At 30.9% G+C, this 17264-nt stretch overlaps 2 protein-coding genes across 2 annotated transcripts; both read right to left on the bottom strand.

The window, feature by feature from the left end:
* On the bottom strand, positions 465-3261 carry LOC109361372 (E3 ubiquitin-protein ligase SINAT5-like). The gene is made up of 3 exons (XM_019606864.1): positions 2792-3261; positions 1587-1973; positions 465-1096 (listed from the first exon to the last, which is right to left on the bottom strand). Exons 1-3 carry the CDS (start codon positions 2972-2974, stop codon positions 734-736), a joined length of 933 nt encoding a protein of 310 aa, XP_019462409.1. The 5' UTR covers positions 2975-3261; the 3' UTR covers positions 465-733.
* Positions 9440-14818, bottom strand: LOC109359509 (protein DEFECTIVE IN MERISTEM SILENCING 3-like). Its single transcript, XM_019604201.1, has 7 exons — positions 14631-14818; positions 14290-14409; positions 11724-11817; positions 11351-11600; positions 10734-10925; positions 10298-10618; positions 9440-9779 (listed from the first exon to the last, which is right to left on the bottom strand). Exons 1-7 carry the CDS (start codon positions 14763-14765, stop codon positions 9602-9604), a joined length of 1290 nt encoding a protein of 429 aa, XP_019459746.1. The 5' UTR covers positions 14766-14818; the 3' UTR covers positions 9440-9601.

Raw genomic sequence — 17264 nt, 5'->3', positions numbered from 1 at the left:
AATACTATATAACTCTTTTAATTTGAAAATGAAGACTAACAAGATATTGGTCTAGTTGTATAAGGTTCTGTTAGATCTTCAGTAAGATAAAAAATTATAAGGTTCGATTCTTGGGAATAACACAATGTGTGTTCTTTGGTGTTTCATTGAAATTCAAGAAGTAACATGTGTAGATTCTTTAAGTGAAGTTGAGTATGGAGCACTTGCAAATGTGACTAGTGAAATAAGAGAGCTCATGGTCTTTTGTGACAACCAAGCTGCATCTTACCTCCATCCTTATCTTCCATGAGATCCAAACAAACATATCGAAACCATCTCATATATCACTTTATGTCTTCCTTTACTATATCATTCTTATTTTTATCTTTTTATACCCTTAAAATAGGTGTAGGAAAAATATAAATGAAAGTAAATTATGGAAGTCAAGGTCAAACAGCAAATAGCATCGGATTTCAAAATGGTTGGAAACAATGACAAGGCAAGTACTATCTATAGAAAGCATGCAGAGAAGCTAAAACCAAAAAATATCAACCATCAATGCCAAATTTAAACACTTTTTATAAGAAAAACTTTGGACAATTTAGCATATGGCACACATAGGAGACCAAAGATTTGACAAGTATCTTGGTTAGAACTTCAGAAAAGTGAGAGAAACTTTTTATTTTGTAAGTTGAAACCTCCATCACCATTCACCAAACATAAATACTTTCCAAAATTATCAACAACAAGCAATCTAGCTACACAGGTTCGGTATGCAAACACCAGCTTCAGGGTTTTGCTGTTCTTTCCATATCCTTCCTGTTACTCTTAGCTTTAACTCTTTCCTATCTGTACCTGAGAAGAAAAGTGCCATGTTACGATATACAACAAGGCCATCATGACTGTCTCTAACTTTCTTATGGCTATCTCTTATGCTTCTTGGACTGCCTTCATAGGTTAGTTTACGCCCATTTCCTCCTACTTCCAAGCTGTAGCCGTAGGTTCGCGCCTCTCTTTCATCGCCCATGAAACGGAGGAATGCCATGTAAACTGGAGCCGTACCCAGCTGGAAGGCTTCAAAATGAAGACAAAAATACTGACCAAAACAGTGGAAGACCTAACAGAAGCAATAAAACACTTCGCAATGTCAATTTGGACGAGAATTCAACCATAGTTTCTGGTAGAATGTCAAAACAGGACAAATAGAACATATGGATTTTGCTCCGTATTTGATAAACAGAAAAGATCAGAACAAGGGTAAAAAAACAAGACATTTTGGTTCCACTTAAAGGGGTGAAACCAAAAAGAACAGAATGGAACAATAGTTCTATTATGTTCCATCCTGCTCTGTCCCCACACCAAATGCTAAGATGTGCAAATTATATCTGTTCTTGTGCATGAAATGAAAGAAACATTGCTGCAAGTGCATAGTAATGAAAATCATATCAAGATGTTGGTTTTATTTTTTGTCATGCTAGGTAGAGGAAATTTTGGCACTTGTTTCCTTAAATCAGTGATTATTTTTTTATAGTTTCATTATGTTTGTAGTCTCAGACAATTCTGATCAATTTTCCTCCCAAGTATTATTTAAAGAACAGTATACTTACAGTTAGCATCCATGTGGCATTTTCTACTTCCATGGGATTAGACTTGACATAGCGATGATTAAAAGTGCATCCAGAATGCATATCAACCCTGTGGTCATCCCTTAAATGAGTAACAAGGTATGGAATATCCCCAACAACAGAGCAGTCCGAGCCAGCGTAGGGGCAGTTGTAAGGTCTGAAGTTGCAAATAGACTCATGTTTGAGTTTGCTGTAATAGGGAAATACGTCTGGACACCCAAGGGAGCTGTATCTGCAAGGCAGTTCAAGTGATTCTGCTATCTTCTCCAATGCCAGACACCTTATATCGCCGAGTTCCTGTCGACAAGTTGGGCACCGATTGTGTACCCTTGTCTTACAAGTCGAACAAAGGGTATGACCATTGTGGCACTGCAAAAAATTGGCATGAATGAATGAAGAAAGGCATGAGATAAAAAATATAATTGGCTATTTATTGTGAGTCCCTAAGTATTGACCGGAAGGGATACCGAATACCTCTGCCCATTCCTTGTATAGATAGAGAAGGGGCATAAGTGTACACAGTCACACCATACCTTGGCCCTATGCCCCTACTAGACACTAGTGTGAAGAGGATGGGGTAATAACTATATTCATTGAAGTCATTTAAATTGTGTTATCTACTCATCCAACAGAATAGTGTTATCCAAATTTGAGCACCACATCCTAGATGAACAAAATCATATTGTATATTATTTTACACACCCCTTCCAAAACCACCAATAGAAGCACGAATCAATGTTTCCATTGCTATGCAAAACAATGTAAAGATGAGTTGGTTTGAATAAAGTAAGGCTCTAAAATTGAATCAAGCTAATTGCACAGAGCATTCTTAAAGCAGTGCCAATAGAAAAAGGACTAGACGAACAAGAAAAAGAGCTCTACTCAAACTTTGCTCCATTCTATTTATCCCTAATAATATAACTTTATCTTATGCAAACAAGAACATAAATGAGAAGGAACCCATGACCCCTGAAAAGTCAAAGTACCCTTACTTCAAGCCCCTCAAATATCCAACCTTGCCCAAAATATTCAAACTAAAATTCCAACAAACATAAGATCCATGGAACAAAATCCAATTGCATACTTCAAAAGCAATCATCATACCTTAAAAGTCAACTTAAATTAAGAACAGAATTGGTGTACCAACCCAATCCAACCCACAAAGTAAAATTGAGAAAAGCACAAACCTGATGGATTGGTGGGTACATAGAATTGGTGCAAACAGGACATTCAAGAAGCTGATAGACACTGGAAGCAGTGGGTCCATTACTATGTAGCTTGGTGGTGATTGAAGAAAAGTGATGGAGATTCACATCTTCATCCATCATGATCAATGAAGATACACTACTATCAATACTACCTGATTCCATTATTTCTTTCTTTTTCAGCTAAAAAGACAACAAACAACAAAGGATAAGACAGACAGACCCAACATAGTTAAATCAACTTGTGTTTGTAGATACTATAATTCCCTTTTATCATAGATGCATCAGAAAAAATAAAAGTGATATGGAATGGAATGTTGAGAGTTCAGGTTCATAGGGGTAGGATTCTTCTGTGTAAGATTTAACACACAAGAGCAAAAATGATGGATTTTTAATTGTGTTGAATCTCAGAAACCAAATAAATAAAAATGATGCTTTTTTTGTTCTCTTCCTTGTTGTCTGATAAACACACTATGCGTCAGGTACACAAGAAATATTTTTTACTATAAATCTTCACACTGATTTATACTGAAAATATATATATATATATATTGGTTTAGTGAGATAAAGTTTCGTTAGATTCTTAAGAAGATCAAAGAATTCAATTTTTAGAAGTGACAAATATCCAAAAGTATTAGTTCCTTAATAATAAATATTTTTATAGTACAAAATTATATAGATATTACACTTAATTTTCATCTTCATCTTTATCTATAAAAAAAAGTTATTAAGGTGAATATATTAAGCGGAAACTGAAATATTTTCTGTGTCACTGCTGGATTTGATACTTGTGACACTTGTACTGTTATGGAAATGGATTGAAATATTATCATATACTATGAAGAAAAATGTAGTATTAAGTATAAGAAAAGTAAAGTAATATGTAATGAAATTCCCACATATATTACCTCACCAAAACAACTCAACGTGCCAATTAGGTGGTTGTTGTACTTTATAATTCTACTTTGTACCATGTGAAGAGAGAAGTGGTGGCCTCTCATGCTGTGAAAAACCATTGAAAGTTTCATAATTCATTTCATTGATGGTCCTATAATCCCACTATCCCCATCATTGTTGGATTTAAAATAGGCTCCTTTTCTTTGAGCTGGTCCAATATGTAAAACTTTATGCATGCATGCGGGGGTGTTCTCTGAAAAAATAATGTTACTTTTTAAGTGTATAGTTCATACATTGTAATTGCATTATCCTCAATGGCTCTACAAAATAATCATATAAATGAATAATAGATGATGTATTGAGCGTGTATAAATCTTTACACTAAAATTGTATAGATATTACTTCTAATTTTAAACTTTTTCCAAACATTTATCCTCTTTTTTTGTCATTTATCCTTTTAATAGTAAAATGTATTGCCAAATTTTAATAAATCTATACAAACTTAAATGAGTTTTTAATTTTTTAATTTTTATTATGGGTGCAAGATAAATTTTACTTTCCCTTGAAGTAACCAAACATAAAAGTTACTTTTTTTTATATGTCCAATCACTTGTGTTAAAATTATAGAAGTCATGCATGATGAGAAAGATAAGGAAAGCTGACATAAAGAAGAATTGGAGAAATAAAATTCTATTAAATAATACTCTCATTATTAAAATACATTGTGTCTCATTGTTTATGTTGAATTACAAGAAATAAGGGAATTACTCTTTGTATACTACATTGTCTACTAACAACTAATCAGTTAATCGATTAACTATACTATTAATCGATTAACGAATACATAATTACTCATAAAATCGATTAATCATATAATTAATGGATAACATACACAAAAGAATAGACAACTATTTTAACAACTTATGTAACTTATCATCTTTACCTTGTTGCTTGTTTACATTAGGACTTGAAATTACAACAGGCGAAAATAAAGGTATCATCCACAAACCCATCGGGTTTTGGTTAACCCTAATCTGATCGAAAACCCAAATGAAATCAATTCCAATAACTTCTAAATTTAGGACACTACCATAAAACGTAAATGGATGTTCTAGAAATGTTAAGCATAAGCTTTCGGGCTACTTGTAAAAGAATTAGAATTAGAAATTTCAGTGTTTACTTCCACTCAACGATTATGATTTTTTCTTTACTTTGGCTAAGCGTATTCATTATTTGAGGTGTTCACACCTTCCTTTGGATTTGATCATACATCTTTTTATAATTACAGGAAACTAAGATAAGAAAACAAGATTTTAAATCTAAAATGCAATCTAAAAAAATGAAGAAACAAAACGATAAAACTAATTAAATTTAATAGATCTCAGAATTTACTTATTATACCTAATGAAATTTATTCACATAGCTATGCTGAGGTTCACACATAACTATACTAATACAGTGGAAATAAATTTAAAAAATGAATATTTATTATTAAGGTGTGACTTTTTCAATATACCTTCTGTTTTTTTTACTACCAAAAGTATTCTTTTATGAAGTATGTAATTGTCTCTCCCAATAAATATCGCACATATGAAACGAACTATTGACCTTTCGGTCATTCTAGGAATCTAATAGGCTTTTATATCACCAGACTAGGGATGGCAAAAAATCTGTAGCTGTGGGTACCCACAGGTAAAACCCATACGAGCACGGGCACGGGTCACAAACGGGTACCCGTGGGTATTATAAACGAGTTTTTAAAAATACCCGTAGTACATACGGGCGGGTATGGGTATTATGGTACTCATGCCCGCGGGTACCCGTTATTTATATGATTAATATATTATATTTAATTAAAATAAAAAGTACATTATTCTAACATTCATGACACTATTATATTTTTTTATTTTACTTTGTTTACATATTTTATTGAGTTTGGTGGTGAAACACCCTACAAATATTATTACATGAGTAGAAACACATATATTTTACAAAGAAAATATATATTTTTTGTTAAGGAAATGAGAACAAAAAATTGAAAACACCAATAAATTTAGCATTTTTGTCAAATATTCAATCAAAAGGTACAAAAATAATTAAGTTTTATCTCATTTGAAACATAGTAAAAATAAAAAATAAAAAATTCATTTATAATATAAGAAACTCGCTGATACCTGTTGTACCCGTAGGTACCCAGAAATACTCACAAATACGCGCACATGGGTACCCTTACGAGTACGGGCAGATATGGATAATGTTCTCCTATTTTGAAACGGGTAGCGGGTAGCTACTACCCGTGCCTGCCCGTGCTCGTTGCCATCCCTACACTAGACTAACACTTTGTTGGATCAAAATATTAATTCCTTTTGAATAGTAAAAATTATTATATAAGTTTTGTTTCTATGACTAAATTCCTTTTAATTAAACTAAGAACATTATACTTAAGATAATAGGAAACAAAACACAACAAGAATTCTGTACAAATAAGTAATCTTCAATGAGACCACCGGGTAGATATATATGACATGGAAATTGTAACCAATGTCAGGAAATAATATCACCATGCCTAGAGATTCTATAATTATAACTAACGATCTTTCGTCAGTGTACTCAAAAGTAACACTCAAAAGTAGAAGTGATAAACCATACAAAAGATATTAGCAGAAAAAGTTGATTTTGGTTCCAATAGAGTGAGGCAAAATGAATATTTCATTTCTATTTCTTAGCAACCCTGCTCCACCATGGTTTTCAGTCCCATCTATTTTTCTCTTTAAAAAATTACTAAGGATGGGTAAGATCAAAGTTTCTATTTTAGGGTGATTATTTTCATCTATAATCTATAGTATTTTCTTTTCTTTACTTAAAAAAATTAGGGAAGTAATAATTTGTTCATGAAGGTCCACCACTACCGGTCAATTGATGACACTCTCCCAACTAAGCTTTCATACCCAAGATTTGGTGTGTAGCATTTATGCAACTTCATTTACTCTGCCACATTCAACCTAGAGGAAATCCAATGTCAATGATCATTGATGATACTTTGAGTTAAGGGTGAGTAGGACTCACCATATTCATTCACCCACTTTAACTTGATCATTATCGGGTTCAAATATAGTCATGTTTCATTGAGTTTAGGGTCAAATTTATGTTCAAAAAATAGAATCGATTAATATTGAGGGTCGAGTAAGGACACATGACCTGGTCCGACCCGTCTTAGGTCACTCATTCATAATGTTTATATGTGTGTCTATTCAATTTTATACATAGTAATTACATTTTTTTGGCTCAAAGTCTTATTTATTGTTTAATTTTTTCAATCATATATATGATTATCAATGTATATATATCATTTCACATGTCAAATTGTATGTCCACAATAAGTAATATTGAGAAATTTTTTATCAAAAATGGATATGCATTATATTTAACTATATCTAGCTTCGGATTTAAAGGTTGACCATACTGACATTTGAGTAGGGTTAGCTTCAAATCTATGATTAAGTTCGGCTATAAAAAATAATTCGACCAAACATTTAAGTCCAAAAAGGGTAAAACCTTTCCTACCCATGTGCACTCCTTAGAACTCTCTCTCAAATGTTATACAATAAATACTCAATTTAGTTCCTGTTAAAAAATATGGATTATTTAAAAACATATTTTCTTGGAAATGATGTAATAAAAAACTAAATTAAATAAAAAGTATACTTTTTAGTTTTTCAATAAAATTTATTCCTTTTTAATTCTTATGAGATTAAGAAATCCCAAAAATATACCGACATGCATTTAATTATTAAAAACTAATAACCTTAATTTAATCTTACGAACGTGAGATTAGTCTCTTATAAGAATCAAACTAGCCCTATAATTTAGTTTAAAAATTAATTTGATCAATATTTAAGATAATTGAATAATAAATATGAGACTTTCAATTTTGAAAGACCAAATGTGTTTTAGGGGCTTTTAGCCACATTTATCCTTTTTTTTTTGGACACAATCTTTTCTAAGTAGCATCCAAGAATATAATGGGACTAACTCTTTAAACAATAAGACCATATATCTCTTGAATCAACTATCTTTAATTTTTTCACTATTTTTTAAAACATGATGATTTTAACTAGTAGACATTAATTTTTTTTATTTTTATGGAAACTAGTAGACATTAATTAAATAACATGAAAACCGCAAAATCATATGATTATAGATCAACCTAAGCTACAGTGCAATCTTTAAATTAGATCTGCATCCCTCAATAGTTCAATTTCCATAGGGTATGAATATTATTAATTAAACTTTCTTTTTTGACCATGGCTTGTTCTCCTGCCCCCCTTGCTAACCCGATGAGTCCTTCTTGCAGGCTCTAACTTTAATTTTAGTGATATTATTGGAGACTTTCACTTAAATATTAGTTGAATTATTATTTTTCAAAAATCATGTTGTTTTGCATAAAAAATATTTTTTAAAAATTAAACAAAACGGTGTTGTTTTGTTTAAAAATTAAACAAAATAGCAAAATGAAGTACATGTTTGGTGACATGACAAACGATTTCACCTAAAAAGTAATTTTGTTAGACTTAATGGATAAAAGTTGACCGTAGGATTAACTAACCTACCTAACATTGAAATTGTTGGGGATGAAAATAATAATTAAAAAATTTTAGGAACTAATTTGATATTCGAAAAATAGGAACCAAAAATGTGTTGTTTATTCTAATATTAAAGAATAGGCATGGAGTAGAGTGGAACCTTATTTGTTTTCTGCCACTCCACAGAGAACAAACACCCTTAAATGTGCCCAAACACTACTAGTTTCATAATACAAATCAACGAAACAGCTCAACCTTGCTATGTTTACTCGGAGAATAGTCTCTTATTTTTCAAAAAAATCACTCAAGAAACTTTTAATTATTAGCTGTTTGAATACAAAATAAGTTAATCCATACACATGTAAACAAACAACTTATTCTAATACAGTGTCAACAGCTAACTTACTTGGGGTTATGGAGAAACTAGAACCAACATGAATTATGTTTTGAAAGTCCTATTCTTAAGGGACAGAATCTAAGATTATGTCCGCATACCTAATGAATATAATTTGTGGATTTAAAACTACTCAAAGATTGTTGGTTTCATCGAGTACGAAAAGATTTTATGGCATTGAAAAAATTCAATATTGATACATGGCCAACGATAAAATGCAAACGGGATGTTAGTTCGAAATTTTTAGAAGTTGGTAGATTAAAAAATGTGATAATCAGTTACCGTTTCGGTAATTTTTAGAAGTCATGGATCTAAAAGCCGTGATACCCTTTAATGACTTTTGAGTGTGTTATTTATATTGTTTAGAAGTCGAATTTCCAGTATACGACTTTTGAGTGTGTTATTTTTTGAAGTGTAAAAGTCGTGGTTTGCTCTAACGAGTTCTACGAATAGTTTAAAATCGTTCACTAGAAGTCAGATTTTTGCATACCAACTTCTAAACTTGCAAAACCTTTCCTCACAGAAGTCGTAGATTGAGATCACGACTTCTACAAAGCTCAATAGCCGGTCACAAATTTGACGAATGAAATTAACAACTACTTAATTCTATAGTTCAGAAGTTATTTTTGCCTTGATACATAGGTATCATGCAACTGCTCAGAGTGGCACTGCAACTCAACTGCATCCACTCTCCATTTTTCAGAGAAAGAGTTAAGGATTAAAGGTTGAGTCAGGGTAAAAAACAAGCCAAGAATATCAAGAGTTCAGATGATTATCTCAAAGCAGAAACATAAAAGTTGCTACATTCACAGTATATAAGTTTTCAGATATATGCAATCTGATATTTGATGTAGCAACAAACTTATTCAATAAGAAAAACTAGAGCCCAAGTTTGTTTTTCATAGCTGCTGCATATGGTTAAGGAAAGGTTTCACGATTGGCTTCATGAACCAATAACTGTTGCTCTCTTTTCATATCTTCATCAAGTTTAGTGCTTTCCCATTGCAGCTTCCTTAACATTTCTTCAGCTTCAATTAAGCTTGGATGGACTTGATATTTTCCAGCGATCACAGGAAACTTCACATCCAAGTCATTGCTATAATTTCATTGATAAAATCAGATCAGAAGAAGTAAATTGCACATAAATCATCTTACATATTCATATGAAATGGGGAGGGAAAGAAATTTTAATCTACAAAAGCAGTACGATATGATCGAAGTTATCAAAATGGATAAATAGTAGAAAAAAGTTAACAACTATCAAGATTTTTCAATTACCAATAAGGAGTTGGTACAATAGCTAAAATTTCATTAGATCCTCATACTATGTTTAATGCCAAGGTTAAATCGGGGCCGCACATTCCAAAAATAGTTGCTTATGCATATGATGAGGTCATATCCTTAGTTAAAATGTTTCAATTTCCTATCCAAAAATAGTTGAAGAAGTGTGGCTTATCATTAAGGCTAATTGAGAGATAGCTAAAGCAACTTATTTTGAGATTATAGAAATAAACAAAATTGAACTCAGCAATAGTCAATTGACACAATAAAAACAATAATCCATGATATAAACTAATGCACTGATAAGGTGAAGAATGGTGATTTTGTACTAACCTGACACCAAAAGCAAACATGCCAGTTTTCTTGATAAGACCTCCATCCAAGGACACTGCTCCCTCATGAATGCAAGGCATGGCTCTTAGCAAATTCATCCGGGTTCTATACACCTGAGCTCGAGCAAAAAGGGTATAAAACAATGTCTCTCTCAAACCATGCCCACCAGCAGTAACAAAAGACACATGGTTATGATCCAAATGGATCATGTTCACAGCATAGTCTATGAATCCTTCAGGGCACTCCCCATTTGGCATTCTTGGCTTTGGAATTGCCAACTTTTTCTGTGGATCATTCGGTACAAAACCACCCAGAAATGGACTGCACCAAAGAAATTTATCAATTATCAGTGCTTTATAATATCATATGCAAAGAACTTCAGCTTCCACTTAAACTAATACACACACATATATGTATATATAGGGTTATAACATGCCTTAAGTTTTCTAAAGCTATGGCGGTAAATCTGCCATCTATGTTCCTCCCAATAGCAGATCCAAGCCCATGCAAGCCAATATCACATCTTATATGGCCTTCTGAATTATACTCCTCTAGTGCTTCGACACCTTTCAAAGTATTGCAAACAATTGCAAGCATATACCCTGAGCCCAGATACTCAGAAAGGATCCTGGATTCAGAAAATAATGTTAGTTTTTTAAAATATATATCAAACCATTTAGTGACAGACTCATAATAGAAGTGTTTCTGGTACAACAATTGTGAGAAAACATTTGATGTCCTTTTCATTTTTTTGAACGTAAAATATAAAAATTAACAACAATGGTAGATAGAAATAGATGTATACTGTATCAAATATAATGTCACAAAGTGTATAGCTTCTTTCTTCATAACTACGATAATGCTAGTAATAAGACATAGACTAGAGTATGATAATGAAGCTTTAATATTCACACAATCACACTTATAAGTAGTGATAATGTACATTGAAACATGGCATATACACCACAATTGAGATTGCATGCTGCATGCAACATTGAAACCAAATTAAATAAGCAAAAGGGTATTCAATATTTGAAAGAACATGTTCCAGACCTGCTAATTTCAGCATTCTCAACTGTAGCCAGGGTTGCTACAATGCCAACACCTTCATTAATAAAGCGAAAATCAGAGGATCTAGACACTGAACTTGTTTTGAATCGGCGATATATCGAAGCAGCAGAATCATCCTTCTTCAAAATCTGCTTAATTGTTTCAACTTCACTCTCTGTCACACTTTCCATTTGTGGATGCATGATACCACTTCCACCTTCTCCAGCCATTGCACGATACCTTCCAAGATTTGCTAAAAAAGTATATCATATCAGCCCAAAAATAAAAAAGTTGGTGAGTTATTCATATACAGGGAATGAAGTGCTCTAGTGGAGTGATTTACTATACAAAAAATGATAGATTTCTGAACATATACCTTTTAAGTCAATGATAGAATGAGCTAACTGATGTGACTGAGAGTTCAGGAAATTAATGTTATCCCCATGTCGCCTTAAATTTGGATTAGTCATCTGAAAATATTGAAGGAAGAATTTGTGAAAGTGAAACAAAATTTCAATGATGGACTTCACTGTGATTTAAGTCAACATTTACATGAAGTACAAAATATGTCTATGTTGTGCATAACTAACTGCAACTGCTTTGTAACCGAATATAACTAACTAGTGGTTATAAATTAGACTAAGCCTTAATCTAAAAAGAACAAACAACAAAAGTTACTTGTCTCTACTATCAAATGTCAGTACAGCACTGATCTATTGACATTTAGTAATTTTTTACATCTCTCATAAACACTTAGAATCCCGACAATCTCTATGATAAGTTTGAATCCTTAACATATGGTCACTCCTCATGAGTGGAAAAGAAAACTTGAAACCCTTGATAGCTAATAATTAGAGATTACAATATAACTCAAATCCGTAGGTATCTATTGGAACCCTGCTTGAGTTTGACGGAGAAAACACAATTTGAGTAGGTTTAGGTTGAGTTTATTTTTCAGTATCATTCTGATTTAGATTTGACAATATTGGTCCGGAACCCTCACTTATGTATATATTAGTAAAGTTAGGATTCTATGTAACAAGGGTTTTACAAAACTATGCTTATATGTGTTTGGTTCAAAGACTAAAGTAAGGTCAGGGATCGAGGGAATCCCAAACTCAACGACTCAGGGATAAGATTTAATTTGGGTTGCGAATGTACTAATAATTTGAGTTGGGCCTTGTTAGAAGGAATTGTATAGATTTTGGCAAATTATCTTAAGGGTGTGAGGTTGATAGACTTAGGCACACAAGATGAGCTCAACCCAAAAGATCATTCTATTAGGTAAGATTTCTAATATTGTCCCAGATTGATTTCTTGGTGGCTTTCACTCTGTTGACACTAATCCAATGGTAGCATTTCTCTTTTTGGCAGTTTCAGTCACCTATCAGTATTTGTTAATATACATTAATTCAGCCTATAAGCAACTTTTATGTGACACAACTCTCACTAAAAGACATTAATGATAAGACTTAAAGCACATGAGGAGAGACCAACCAAAAAAACCTAGTCTATTAAGTGAGAGAGCCTCATGATTTCACGTTGAGTTTGTTATTCTACCCAATGTGGATTCATGCTAACACAAACATGCTACTAGTCATAAAGGATTGAGTTAGGACTTAAAATCTTTCGGTCATCCAGTTAATTTTTCGTCTTTCTCCTTCGCTTGTTTAGCCTCCTCCTTTATCTTTTGCCATCTCAATTCCTTCATTGTTGCATCTTCATAACAAAACCTTGCCACCTTGGAGTTTTTAAGCTCGTCCATAGAATTTTCGACTATCATTTGTATTAGTTCTAATTGAAGATTATGCACATTGCGCAAGGTCTGAGTTTGTGTCATGTATTAGTTCTAATTGGTCGGACAAGGCTCCGATGTCTCAAACTGTATCCCAAAACTTTTCTCGACTAATGAAAACATGACATATTTAAAAGTTTTATTTTTTGTTTTAATATTATTGATGTGGACATAGTTTAAGACAACAGACTTTTGTCCCTTATCCCTGGGACATCAACATTAGGCAAAGTTTTAAAGGTTTGGTCTTATATAATATCTAGAATCCAATCGTGAGGCCTTGTGATTGAACACTTTGTTTAGGTCTAAATCTTACTATATGGACCTAATGGAGGGGTGGCTAGTAAAACTTAGGGTAGGGAACATGGGAAGAAGAATTATGGATGGGATCACTTGTCCCCATTCCCGTTCCACTCGTCCCCGTCCAATTAAAAAATTTAACTTAAACAAATATATATATTATAATAATAGAAATTAATATTTTCATATTATTCTATGAATTTTATTGGTTAGATATATGGGAACAGGAATATCTTGGGACAGATGATCCTTCTCCGAAGAATTATGATAAAGAGTATACATAAGGGTCGAACCTCACTACTCTTTATATGTATTTATAGATCTCACCAACTAAGCTATCAACATAGGACAATTGAGGAGATCAATTGCAATATAAAATTTTCAAAACTATGATTTCAATTTTAGTTTAGAAGTTATAGTTTTCCTAATATGATTAGGTTATAAATAACCTATCTAAGTTTTGGTATTAGTTGTTAAGTGACATTTTTGATAAATATTAATGACTACTTGTTACCTTTATAAATAAGGATGGGAAAATGTGTCTATTTCTTTACAAGCAAGACATGATCTAGCTAATTTACAAACATATATTGCACTAAAAACTTGTAATGAGTTTTGACCTTTAAACAAACCAAAAGATCCATAATGATAAGAATAAAGGAATGCATCAAATAAAATATATTATTTGTAAAAGAAATTATGAATACTTAAAATCAAAGATAGAATTGGAACAATGAAGTTTTTAATAATAAAAAAACTCAAACTAAATGTTATTTCATATAATCAAAATATTGAAATTAGCAAGAAGATATCATAAACACATAAGTAAAATAAGAATTAAGGATATTACTGATGGAGGATCTGGAAATTGGGCCTGACCAACCATCAAATCATATGGTGCCACATAGCGCACAAGGGGTGGATTGGAATAGGCGGTCGGTTGATTATTGTGAGAAGTTGTTCTTTGACCCTGAAATTATTAATAATAAAAATCTCAAATCAAGTATGTTTTTCATACATTAAGATCAATGAAATCCACAAGATGTCGTTAAAAATTACTGAAAGAAAAATCGAGGGAAAACATATTATATGCAATTAAAGAAAAAGAATAATTGATCAACATGGATACACGAGAAAGACAAGATCCAAACAATAGGGTAAATAAAACTGCAATAAAATTAAGGATATTACCAATGGAGGTTCTCGAGATCGCCAATAGGTCATGCCATTCATCAACTCTCCGGGTGTCACATATCTTAGATAGGGTCCATCGTCATTGATGATCGACTGGTTAATGGGGGTGGTTGGTGTTTGACGTTCGGCCATAATGAATTGTGATTGTTTGTGACGACGAGAAGTTTTTGCGGCGCAGAGTGAAAAGGTTGTGAGTCACTTTGACGTGTATACAACTCAATATATATACAACTTATGTTCTTATTAGGGTTAGTAGGTAAATAATTAAAATAAAATAAATAGTATACTTAAATTAAAAATTATATAATAATACTACTTTATAAACATGCTGGATCAAGGACCTGGGCTGGGCCAGGGAGTGCAAATTGCAACAACTATAGTATTGCTAAATTCAATTGGACTGGGCTGATCAAACATAGAATGGAAACACAATATGTTCTAGTTGCTCATTTGATTGGTTATAAATCAAATCTCGTATGAATCAATTCAACTTGGTTATTTTGCTCATAAAATAAGTAACTCAGTCTATCTAAATTTCTTTATCATTTTTTAGCTTATATTGTAACAAAATTTAATTTATTTTATTAAGGTTTAAATTTATTTGTCCACTTTGTTGCAATCAAATTGTAAAAACTATGTTATTTGATAATGCTTTTAACATATTTATGTTGTTTTATTATTGTAAAACTTTAATACTTAAATAATATTAGGTAATGTTATAAAACTTTAATATTTTTATGATAGGTCAATTTATCTAGTCTTATTAATGGCTTACTAATTTTATTATTAACCTAATAATTATTAAGAAATGACTGATTGATGTATAATAATAATGGTTAAGAGATATAAAATTTTATATAAAAACTAAGTAATATTAGTACAATTTTATATAACCAAAATGTGTAACAAATATTAGCTATAAAATATTATAAGGTGAAAGTATTTTTAAGGATGTGCATTTACACAAGGTGAGACATGAATGCCTTAATTCCTATTTATAAGTATCATGTTATAATTATAATAATATAAATTTTATTTAAATATAATGTTATAATTATAATTAATAATATACATTTTATTTAAATATAATGTTATAATTATAATTAATAATATACATTTTATTTAAATATAATGTTATAATTATAATTAATAATATACATTTTATTTAAATATAATGTTATAATTATAATTAATAATATACATTTTATTTAAATAGATTGACATGTTAAGTAAGTAAGCGTTTGAAGGCATATAGAATGACCATTTTTATTGAAAATAGATATCTAGAACTTAATGGTCTAACTAATGGATATCAAATTGCTCAAATGTAATATTAGTCTTTTTCCTTATTATTAGAAAATTGAAGATAGTAAATTAATTAATTTTAGTAATTAATTTAATATGAATTTGGATGTTCTAATTGAATAATTTATTTTATATTAATGTTTTGTGCCTATGATATTAATTTTAATTTTTTAGAGGGTGAGGTGATTATAAAATTATGAGTTCAAATATAGAAATAGTCACTCTATTTATGGGATAAGATTGTGTAAATCTATCCTCCACACATATTACTAAGTGAAATTGTATGTGGGCACCGCTTTTTATTTTATTTTAATTTTCTAATAAAATTAACTTTAGAGTTGATTTTTATTTTAAGTATACTTTTTATTGTAAAAGATATTGTTTTGCAAAAAGTTTCAAAATAATAGTTGATTATATATTTGGGTTCATAATGTTATTTCTAGTTAAAATATATGATTGTCATAATTTGAGCACCAAACTCATTATACGCGTTTCCATTTTTCTTACTGAAGTGTTCATCTTTAAGAGGCGAGATGTTCATCTTCAAGAGGCGAGAAACTCCACCTTCCCTCCAATTTCTAACATAGATCTAAAACTTTTTTATTACCTTCATTCAAAATGATTAATCCATTACCCAAAAAGGCGAATGGATACAATAAAAAGAAAGTTCTAAAAACCATTTTCCAAACAACTAGGGAACCTTTACTACAAAAAAAATAATTAGAGATTAATTCTCTGATAAATCAATTTTAAAAGTAATAGACATAAATGTAGATAATATAATAATTTGAAACATTTACACTAATAATAACTATTAATTTTTAGTCAAATTAAGGGATATAAGTAATACCTTGTAACTTTATATTAATTCAATTAAAATCATTTATTATAGAATATTAATCACCACTTTAATATGGTTTTTTGGTATATATATTATTTGAAACTGAGATTTTATTTTATGAACGAAAATTGTATATGTTGACAGCATATGAGTTTTATATATTGTCATTGTATCATTTATCATTCATATATTTTTAAATATTATTGACTCTTAAAAAATAATCTAAATGAATGATGCAATGACCATGTATAGATCTTTATACTGACAGTATAAAAATATTACACTCTTATTTTATTCATTTGTATTTTACTAATTTAACTTCAGTATAAGCAATATGAAGTGATCATTACAAACATATGAATATTCTACTAATCTATTTACTATTTTTAACATAAAAAAAAAACTTCTTGTCATATCACATAGGACATGTGTCATCACCTCAATGATTTTTTTTCCCTCCAAAAAAGCTTATACATTCCTTTTAA

Source organism: Lupinus angustifolius, chromosome LG11, assembly GCF_001865875.1.
Source record: "Lupinus angustifolius cultivar Tanjil chromosome LG11, LupAngTanjil_v1.0, whole genome shotgun sequence".
NCBI classification, from domain to species: Eukaryota; Viridiplantae; Streptophyta; class Magnoliopsida; order Fabales; family Fabaceae; genus Lupinus; species Lupinus angustifolius.
The sequence above is the reverse complement of the archived record's forward strand: the minus strand, read 5'-3'. Positions and strand labels throughout refer to the sequence as shown.